This window comes from Caloenas nicobarica, chromosome 29, assembly GCF_036013445.1.
Source record: "Caloenas nicobarica isolate bCalNic1 chromosome 29, bCalNic1.hap1, whole genome shotgun sequence".
NCBI classification, from domain to species: Eukaryota; Metazoa; Chordata; class Aves; order Columbiformes; family Columbidae; genus Caloenas; species Caloenas nicobarica.
The window spans coordinates 2,395,353-2,406,449 of NC_088273.1; the positions used below are offsets into that span (position 1 = coordinate 2,395,353).

At 51.8% G+C, this 11,097-nt stretch overlaps 1 protein-coding gene across 1 annotated transcript; it reads left to right on the top strand.

Annotated features, from left to right (window-relative positions):
* Nucleotides 1-8,251: 8,251 nt before the first annotated feature.
* LOC135999595 (olfactory receptor 14A16-like) lies at nt 8,252-9,214 on the top strand. Its single transcript, XM_065653158.1, has one exon. The coding sequence runs from the start codon at nt 8,252-8,254 to the stop codon at nt 9,212-9,214; it is 963 nt and encodes a 320-aa protein (XP_065509230.1).
* Nucleotides 9,215-11,097: the final 1,883 nt, after the last annotated feature.

An 11,097-nucleotide genomic window follows, 5' to 3' on the forward strand; every position in this document is an offset into this window, starting at 1 on the left:
TATGCTGTGGCATCACCTGCACCTCTTTCCCTGCAGGCTGGAGACATCCCCCCTGCTGCCCCACCTTGCTCTTGTCTGAGCATCTTCCTTCCTTTGCTGAGATCTCTCCATCCTCCCCAGCTGTTCCTTGAAGCCCAGAGCCTTGGGCTGATGCAGACTCCTCTGGGTGACCTGCTCCACCACAGCACTGCCCTTCCACTCACATTCCTTTCTGCTCATGTCCAGCCTGGACCTCCCCAGCTGCACTTTGTGCCATTATTTCTTTCCTATTCTGTTTTCCACTATGAAGAAAACCTCCACCCTCTCTGAAACCACCCTTCCAGCACTCTCAGGCTAGTCCTACACTGCTTCAGCCTCCCCAGCGCTGCTGGACCAAAGCAGCCCAGGTCCCTCAGCATCCCACACCATGGGCACAAGGTCCTGACCCCTGCCTTGGCAGAGCCCTGCACTCTCCAGTTCCTCCCTGCTTCTCCAAACTGGGACCCGCACACTGGCACACACCCGTGTGTGTGGGGTCACACCAGTGCTGAACCGAATGGGATGAGAACTCCAGGTGTCTGGGTTCCCACGCTCCTCCTCATGCAGCCCCGTGTGCAGCTGCCTTGTTCATGGTGAGCGTGCAGCATGGGCTTGTGTGGCGGCCCTTGTAGTGCCCAGGCCCTTCTCCTCAGGGTCACTGCTCAGCATGTCAGGTCCTGGTCTGTCCTGGTGGATGGGGTTATTCTCCTGCCCTGATACAGAACTGGCCACTTCTCCTTTTAAAACTTAAGAGATTCCTTATGCTGTAACTCCAATTTTCTCCAGGTTTGGACTCTCCCTGGACTGCTGCAGTCTCAGCCCCTCAACTTCTGGCCGAGGCAGAGACCAGTCACCTCAGGAGCCCCCGGTAACCCCAAAGTAAAGGGTCCCTGGCCTCCAGGGCTCTCAGAGCTTTCTGATAGGCGACCCCAATGTTTCTCCAGGTCTGGAGTCTCCCTGGGCTGAAGGTCCATTTGCTCAACTGTTAATGTTTCCATGCAGATGGCTTATCTGGATGAAAGTGTCTCTCCCAAGATAATTGCATGAGGAGTTACAGGACACCACATATAGCCCCTCCTGGAGAAAGTGCGGGGTCTAGGGGGACTGATGCTCATAATGCCAGAGGTCTGGACTTAGAGGGGAGGTTTTCTTTCATGTGGGAGAGCAGCAGGAATGCGTGGAGCTCTGCCTGGGGATAGATAATGTCAGATGAAGGTTGAAGAGTCAGCATGAGAGGGCAGAAAAACATGGGCAATGTTGTGGTGACCGGACATCAGCTACAGGCTCCCTGATCAGGAAGAGGAATTAGATGAGACCTCTTTCAGACAAAGGAAAGAAGCCTCATGTTTTCCAGGCCTGTGTCCTCGTGGCAGATCTAAGATATTCCAATATCTGCAAGGTACCAGCCATCCAGGAGAGTTTTGCAGCTCATTGACAACATCTTCCTGAAACGGATGACTGAGGAGTCAGTGAGGTGAGGTGCCCTGTGGGACTTGACACTTACAAACCAGAAAGAGTTGGTCAGGGATGTAACAGTCGGGGATGAGAAAGTGGAGTTGAGGCTTCTGGAAGATGATAACAAGGCAAAGAGCAGGATTTCAGGAGAGCAGGCTTTGGCCTGCTGAGGGACCTACTTGGGTCCTGTGGGATATGACCTTGGTGTCTGCAGTGCTTTTTATCTCCCATTTTTTCCCTCCTCTCTCCCACCTGCTGTTGTGCAGCATTTTTTACCCTTTCTCAAATACAATATCGCAGAGGTGCTGCCAGCATCACTGAGTGGCTCAGATTTGGCAAGGAGTGGGTCCATCTTGGAGCCAGCTGAAATCAGCTCTGTCTGACATGGGTCAAACTGCAGTTGTCTTCTCAGAGAGGTGACAACTGTAGCACACCCACACTCACCCCCAGTTCCAAGACTTCGCCATGTAAATCCAGCACAGGGTGACATCATGTTGGGTGTTACAAACTACTTGATCATGGAGAAGAAATGGAAAAGATCTTCTGTCAGCAACCTGAGGAAGTCTCCAGTCAATGAGCAGGTTCCTATGGGGAACTGAAATCCCCCTGACATTCACTGGCCAGGCAAAGCTGTGGATACCAACAGTCCAAAGGATCTTGGGCTGACTTCTTAACATGTCTACCTGGTGGGCCAACAAGGGTGATGCTCACCTGGATCTGGCACTGGGAAACAAAGAAGAGCTGGTGAGGGCTGCGAACATCAGTGTCCACCTTGGCTGTGGTGACCAGGAAACTGTGGGGTGCCAGGCACCAGAGGGGAGGGAGGAAGGGCAGCAGCAGAGCACAGGCTGGTGGACTCCAGAGAAGAAGACTTTGACATACTAGGAGACAGCAGCCGATAGAGGTGGTGACATGGAAGTCTGTCTGATGGGTGAAGGAGCTCAGGAAATCTGAGAAGCCTTGCAGGACAGCCTTGTGCTCCAGAGGAGTGTGATTCCTCTTGAGCTGCCCTGCATCAGGCACCCACTTTCCTACACTTGTTATTTGTCTTCATCAGAAAATGCTCCAGATCAATAAGATACCACCTCTTCAGGAAATGGGGAGGAGGGTGAGGGGGGAAGGCAATAGAAGAAATACTGATTTATTGTTCTTTATTATGGAAATGCTCTCTGTTTGGCTATTCCTGAAATCTCCCTAATCATCAACACCAGACTTTAAGCCTTTAGGAAAATGATGTACAGAGCCTTGGATTGTAAGGGCATTTTGGATGTTAATGAGCCCTCTGCTGCCATGATCCTGAACTGCACCTACTGAAAGAATGAACAAACCTCTGATGAAGTAAAAGGCAGAAGCAAAGCCCAAGTTTCTGAGGGCGTTTGGGACCCCATGAAGGGCCAGCACTGACACAGCTGTGAAGGAAACAAGCAGTCGAGATCCCTGTCCCTGGAGGCTGGTGAAGGAAAGACTTGGAGACACTGGTTACAGGTGGTGAGGGCAATGTGGAGGTGGCTCTGATGCCATGTCAGCCCTTGATGCTTGTTTATCACCAGAATGGCTGAGCCCTGACCCCTGGGGCTTGGTAAGTATTTCTCAAATGTTTTTCAGGGATTTGCCTGTGGTCAGGGTGAGTGTTTTGTGTTTTGGGGGTGGGTTTTATGTCAAGTGCTGTTACTTTAACTGCAAGGCTCTGGTTTTCTGTGGAGTTGGAAATGCCTGGGAGTTGCTTCACAGCTTCTTTCATACACTTGGCAATGGTCACCAATCACCTCAATGTCCCAGTCCCAAACCTGCTTGGATCCTCTATTTGGATCCATACCCCATCACTCCAGGAGGTTCATGCATCCACCAGGTTCATGGATGTTTCCTGAGGTCCATCCAAGTGTGGGCAGTGTAAGAGAGGAGCAGAGCAGGGTCAGCTCATGGGCTATGACTGAGCACAGCCACCCCAGCAGCAGCCATTCCCCATCTCCCAGGCACAGCCATGCCCACAAGATGGCAATGTCACTACCATATATGATTAGCTCAAGAGAGGCCTTTCTTCCTTCCATATTCCCAGGAAAATCTTCCTGCTATTCCTCCTCCACCCACAGACATCAACTGCTTTCCATTTCTGGGCTCAGACATGGCTGTAAGGGTTCACTAAACCATCAGCCATCTCATTGCTTCTCCCTGACATGCCCTGACCCTCTCCCACACCTACACATGGCCAATCTCTGCTGCTCAGGGCCTCCCGCTCTTCAGAAGAGACCTTGAGCTTCTTGGTTCTTCCTGCTGCTTATTAGAATCTTCCTCGCTCTCTCCAGAGTTCATGGTGAGCTTTCTTGTCCATAACAGCCCCTTTATGACCATGGCTTAGTAAACGGTTGTCTTTTATGATCATTTGTGCAGAAAGGGTAGTCACAGGAAAGCACCCAAGATGTCAAAACTGATGCTGAGTGAAATGCCGTAAAGACCTGACGCGTTACCCCTGTGGCTGTGTCTCTCCTGGACGGAGTCTGTCCTGAGAAGGGGATCCAGCTTCTGCCCCTCTCTGCAGAGGCACATGAGCAGTGTCCGTGCACCTGGGGACACAAAGGGTGACTTTTGCCAGACCACCCTTCATCTGAACCACTTAGACGTGTACTTATACATGGGGTATCATGCTTTATACTGCAAATATCTATTTGATTTGCACTGCCAGTGGGGCTACCACTGATGCAGAGTGAAATGTGGGAGATAATTATATTTAGGCAGATTAACATTTCTTCTAATTTTTTTTTGTACTGACACTCTTAGAGAAATTCAACAAAGACTTGAAGGATTATTCATTCCTTTTAACATGATTATCCACAGAAGGCCCAGCAGCTTTGCATCTCAAGAAATTGAATGCCAGAGTTGACGGGAAGGATGGTTTGGGCTCTGTCCTGGGATCTGGGAAACTGAAACGTGCTCCCATCTCCCCAACACCCTGCCCTCCTCACTGAGGGGTTCTGAGACATTCTGCCAACGAGGTCTGAACTCACAGGCATGACAAGTATCTTATGTCTAACTGCACTTAATGGTGTCCTGCCAGCTCAGGATTTTATCTTCCATCCCTGGCAGTATTTAAAAGATGTGGAGATGTGTTGCTTAGGGATATGGCTTAGTGGTGGCCTTGGCAGTGTTTGATTTACGGTTGCACTCCATGTTCTTAAGGGTCTTTTCCAGCCTAAATGATTCTATGATCCTATGATTCTACGATTCTATGATTTGGGTTGAAACCATTTCAATTCCCATCACGTGCATCTTCCCTCAGAGGCTGCTGTTGTGTGGCACAACTGTCCTGGCTCTCCAGGCAGGTTGGGCACTGGTTTGGTGCCTGCATTGGAAGTTTTCCCCTTCCTGGGGTAAAAGACTCTTGATGGTGACTTTGATGTCTGGCTGATGTGCAGACTCCGTACATGGATGCTGACACCTCTTGAGCAACCTGCTCTAAAAGGATTAAGGAGTTGGGCATGAGGAGAGCAAAAAAAAGGAGACCCTGGGTTGGGGCAAATGAAAAGGGATGCAAAAGTTGTGGTCAGGCATGCTTCAGGTACTTGTAAAGCAGCCCTGCACCTCATGTGAATTAGTTCTGTGGTCAGGGAGAACTTGAGAGCTCTCCCTAAATGGAAAATACAAAGGGGAAGGAAGGACAGTATCATCCAGGCTCAAAGGGAGCTTGGGAGGTGTCTTGACCAACCTCCTGCGCAAAGGAGGGTCAGACCAGATTACTCAGGGCTTTATCCAAACACATCTTGGACACTTTCTGGGACAGAGTGAGTGCACATGCCTGGGAAACAGCTTCCAGTGCTTGACTGTCCTCATGACTGCAAAGTTTCTCCCTTCCTATAGCACCTTTCCAAGCCCAACCAAACAGATTGCTTTTTACTCATCGACTTACACACTGACACAGACCATAATATCCTAACTTGGACACTCTAATATTGCAGGGGATGATGATGAATGTCTTCCTGACTTCCAGGTAACAGACCATCAATGTTCTCCCCGCAACCAACAATCCTGTCCTTTCCTCACAGAAAGCAAAGAGGATGAACAGGCACAATGGACCCTGGGTAAACCCCATCACCTTCTCTTTCAGACACCCAGAAATGGGGTCCCAGTGGACATGCTCTGGGGCACAGCCTTGAGTTCCCCTGCTCACCCATTGGCCATTTTTGAAAAGTGCACACACTGCGTGAGAGGTGCCAGTGGTCAGGGAGTCCCCCCATGTCCATGAGCTTTCAGAGATGGTGGAGAGTGTCCTCCCTGTGACATGGTCCTGCTGTCTCAGCTCCTGGGATGCTGCCCCTCCTGTCCCATGGACTGGTCAGGACTGTGTTAGTTCCAGTGACCCCTGACTTGATCCCCACCCACTGCTGGTTGTTTTCCTCCAGATTCCTACCTTGAGGCAGAGTGGCCTGGGAGAACATGCTGGTGAAGATGGAGGACAAGAGGACACAGAGACTCTCACCTCTTTCTCTTATTAAATTCATCAGTGGCCACACGGTGTCTTTGTTTCTCCTTTAACTGGTCCTGAAGTAGGAACAGATCATTATGTGGCTCTTGAATATCCTTACAGGTCTAGACTGAGTTTTGTTCTGGACTGTTGCTATGCTTGGAGGCTGCTGTCCTTGAAGACCAGATGAACTAACTTCTGCCACCCTGCCTTGGCAGTTTATTCCATCCGTGTCACAGCTCTGTCTGCAACACTGACAGCTCCAGCTCCCCCAGTCAGGTCCCTGGCTGAGGACATTGCCTCACATCTGGGCTGAACCCCCCCAGCTGTGGCACCAGCCCAGCTCTGACCTGCCACAAGGAAGCCTGGTACCAAGGGTCCAAGAGCCTATGTGAGCAAAGGATTTGCTTCAGAGCAGAGACATGATGTGGCCAAAAGATTGCTGAATGCCTTTCTAGACCTAGGAGTATAAAACCAGAATGAAATGCCTAACTTCATTCAACTGAAGATATTTCTCCCCTAGCTTGGAGAGATTAGATCCTTTGCTGTAATATTACTGATGTCCTGTCTAATGATGGAACAAGAAAAGATGATTCTCATACCGATTTATTTTTCAATATGAAGAATACAATGCTGGTAAGAAGTGTCTCTGCAGTAGACAGATAATCAACATCTCTGATTACTTCAGGGTGTTTCAAAGGATGTGCCCCTGGAGCCCCAGGGACACCTGGAGGGAGCCCAGAGGGGACAAGAAAGGGACATCATGGGCTGCTCCTGTGCTGCTGAGCTGGGCTGGGCTCCTGGGACAGAGGGAGCTCATGGCAAGCGGCAGCGCTGCAGAGAGACAGCTCTGCCCAGGAGCAGCTCCTCTGCAAAGCGCAGCAGGGCTGAGGGCTCTGCCTGCAGCACCGAGGGGATGGAGCCAGGCAGAGAGTGAGACGGCAATTTGGAGTGGGAGGACAGCTTAATGTTTACTAGGAGAGAAATCACCACAGCTCTTACTACAGTGAGTCTCTCTGAGGTCCAGAGCAGGGACTCCCCACTGCACCATCAGAGGGCTGGCTGTGACGGGAATGGGTGCAGGGGGAGCAGCCAGGGGTGCCCAGGGCTGTCCTGCAGAGCAGGGTCCCTGCACCCCAGGGCTGTGCCGGGGCAGGGACTCTGCCGCCTGCCAGGGTCAGAGCTCAGCCTGCCCGGGGAGATCCCATGGCAGCAGCTGTGGGTGGAAGGAGCGACCCCCGGCAGGGCAGGCAGGGAGCTTGTGGGGCTGAAGTGTGCTGTGTGGGTCAGGGCTGCTCAGAGCTCCAGATCACCCCCACAGACATTGCAGAGGGTCCTTCTGAACAACGACATCAAGACAGCAACAGCTGCAAGGGAAGGAGTCTGTGCTTTCAGCTTTCCACTCTTGGTTGTCTGGGTGGGCAGTGGGAGATGGGGATTTATTTCTCGGCTTTGGAAAAGACACTGAGACCCCAATTCTTGTTAGGACTTGTCTGAGCTGCTCCTGAGCCCCTGCACACACAGAGCTGCCCCTGGGCAGTGCCAGGAGGTGTGAGCAGGACAGAGCTGAGCACACAGCGGGTGGGACGGGGTCTGTGACACTGACAGGGAGCAGACCCAGGGACAGAGACACAGCTGCAGCAGCAGAGACATGGCAGGGAGAGGGAGCTGCGACCAGAAATGCTGGGGATGGGTATTAGGAAACCCCCTGCCATCCCCCGCAGTGCAGACGCATTTCCCAGTGCAACCCCCTGGTCTCCCCTTCTCCCCAGCAGAACCTCTGCCCCAAAGCCATGGGGTCCAAGTCATGAGTCTCCACCTCAGCAGTTGCACCTCCAGGTGAAGCGTTCCTGGAACGTGGTACTCAAAAAAGGTGCTGAAAGTACTTGCTCTACAGTGTCATTCTGTGAGTGGCAGCAGCACAGCCAGGTAAGGAGAAGGTTTCACAGCATGCCCGTCTGCCTTCCTGTCCTTGCTTTATTTCTCAGGAGCACTGCAGTGTTCTTCCCTGTTCCTCTACCTGTCCCAGGTGCTCTTGCTTTCTGGGGTTGGGGTGAGCATGTGGGTCAGTTTTTGTTCTGACTCCAAGACAGGGGGTCTTGCCCCAGAGGTGTGTTCATGGAAACTAGATGCCCAAGCTGCATTTTAAGCTGTGATGAACTGTTTTTCTCACTTGGTAGAAAGAGAGAATGAGCTGAAACATCCCTCCATCAGGGAGGGGATTTTCCATGAGAAACAGCATGTTTATTTTCCTGAGAGAAGTCTCCCCTAATGTGTCATTGTCTTCCTCCTTGCACAGGTCCTCATGCTCACAGGCAGCAAATGTCCAACAGCAGCTCCATCACCCAGTTCCTTCTCCTTCCATTCACAGACACACGGGAGCTGCAGCTCTTGCACTTCTGGCTCTTCCTGGGCATCTACCTGGCTGCCCTCCTGGGCAACGGCCTCATCATCACCACCATAGCCTGTGACCAGCACCTCCACACCCCCATGTACTTCTTCCTGCTCAACCTCTCCCTCCTCGACCTGGGCTTCATCTCCACCACTGTACCCAAATCCATGGGCAACTCCATGTGGGACACCAGGGCCATCTCCTACGCAGGATGTGCTGCACAGCTCTTTTCGTTTACCTTCTTGGCAGAAGCAGAGTATTATATACTCACCATCATGTCCTACGACCGCTACGCTGCCATCTGCAAACCCCTGCACTACGGGACCCTCCTGGGCAGCAGAGCTTGTGTCCACATGGCAGCAGCTGCCTGGGCCACTGGGTTTCTCTATGCTCTGCTGCACACGGCCAATACATTTTCACTGCCACTGTGCAAGGGCAATGCTGTGGACCAGTTTTTCTGTGAAATCCCTCAGATCCTCAAGATCTCCTGCTCACACTCCTACGTCAGGGAAGTTGGGCTTCTTGTGGTCAGCGCCTGCTTAGCATTTGGGTGTTTTGTTTTCATTCTTTTCTCCTATGTGCAGATCTTCAGGGCTGTGCTGAGGATCCCCTCTGAGCAGGGATGGCACAAAGCAATTTCCACTTGTGTCCCTCCCCTGGCTGTGGTCTGTCTGTTCGTCAGCACTGGCATGCTCACGTATCTGAAACCCCTCTCCATCTCTTCCCCATCCCTGGACCTGGTGCTGTCCGTTCTGTACTCAGTGGTGCCTCCGGCAGTGAACCCCCTCATCTACAGCATGAGGAACCAGGAGCTCAAGGATGCCCTGAGGAAACTCATGGCTGGATTCTTGTCAAAGGCATTAAATTTCCCATGTTCTGCATATCACTCATGACATATCTCATGACAGGTCCTACCCTATCTTTTTTATATTTTTTATTTGTGGATGATTGTTTGGTTTTGGGGGAAGGCTTGTTTGGTTTTGCTTTTAAAACTATGATAATATTGCCAACAAAGAAATGTTATTATTCATCCCGCTTCTAATTCTCTGTACACCTTTATACTTCAAGTCATCAATCTTGTAAATAAGAAGTCATGCTCTCTGTGGATTTAAACAAAATAAATGACCCTGCAGTGAACTGTTTGTCTGAGGTCTTTCCTCTGCAGCCTTTGTGAAGCTCAATACAAGCTGTCTGTGGGCAAAGATGGAGGAAACAGTCCCAGCAGAGCAGCTCTGCCAGGGAGCACCAGCCTTGCTCTTTCCGGAGTCCTTCTCTTTCCACTTCCCCACTCTCCTTCTCAGCCCTTGTGTTGGTGCAAGGCCTGAGCGCTCCCAAGGCTTGGTCACCGTCCTGCTGTGTGTCAGTCCTGTGACCAGAGGCAGGGACAGGCAATGGGCACTGCTGTGACAGAGCTGGCCTCGGAACAGCATCTCCATCAGCAAGGGCATCTCCTTAGCACAGTGCCTGAATGTTTAGGTCTTCTTCCAAAGTTCCCTGAAGAACATTCCTAAGGAACAGACTCTCAAGAGCCTCATTGTTTTGCGTGTTTCTCTGTGGACTCAGTGTGATGAGATCAGGGTCCCAGTGCGGCTTTCGAGGTACTTCGGGCTGGTTGTTCAGGTGTTGCTTGTTGGTGACTAGCACCCACACAGATGGTGAATAAGGCAGGGTCCCTCTGAGCACCCGCCATGGCCACCCAAGAGTTTGTGTGGGAGGCGGTCAGTGGCAGTGACCACCATCAGCTGGGGCTGCCTCCCAGCCTGACCAGTATGGCCCCGCAGAGTCACCCCAGCCCGGGCACCACAGCCCACTTGATCTACAGAGCAAAACCCTCAGCTCGGGGGCTGTGGGGAGCGTGGGGACAGGGTGCAGGAACGGCAGCCAGGCCAGTGCAGGTGTGCTCTCCCTAGGGAAAGGCTTTGTGGGGAGATGGGATGTCCCAGGAGAAGAGCAGGACACAGTGTGTGTGCAAGAGAGACATGGAAACAGTCTGTCATGCTGCTGGGTGCCAGCTTGGGGCTGTTGCCTCTTGCAGCCACCATCTTGATCACTGTCCTCTCACCATGGCTCAAAGAGCTTTTTCTTCCCCCCGTGGAAGGGCACCAGATGAGTAGGTCAGAAGTCCAGGTGTGCACTGAGGGGACATGTGAGCATGCACATCCTGTGTGGGGGGAAATGAACCCAAATGAGCACAAATGCCATCAGCTGTTCCTGTGGGTGCCATGGAGGCCTGTGGGACAGTGTATTGAGGTCACTTCATGTTGAGAGTAACTTCCCCAAGAAACCACCTGAATGCAGCACAGGGATGTGCTTCCTTGAACTGAGGTCAGTGTGACCTCCCTGGAGACCTGCATCAGCTCCACCACCCAGAAACAGTTGCTGCGAGTTTTGTGACTGACAGCGGCACCATCTCTGCTTGCAGCTCTGTCACTACTATTTCCTGCAACTCTTGCATGTACTGAGTGCCTTGGTGTTGTTTTGTTTGTTTTTTTGTTTTCTGGCGGCCACATCCTGCGACCAGTGCTGGGCCCTAAGCCACCCACTGCATTTTGCAAGAGTTATAGGCTGGACGGTCTGTCTCCAGAAGGCAGCTGCAACTTGGCTATGGGGATTTCTCTCCCCTACAGTCATCACTTCATTCTTGCCCCAGATACAGTTTGTGGTTGTATTTTAGAGCCATTTGTCCCCTTCCTGTTCACATGGGCATCCCATGAATGCATTGCTGCTCTCTGCCCCAGTGTAGACAGGCACAAGGCCTTCTCCACCAGCTCCTCTC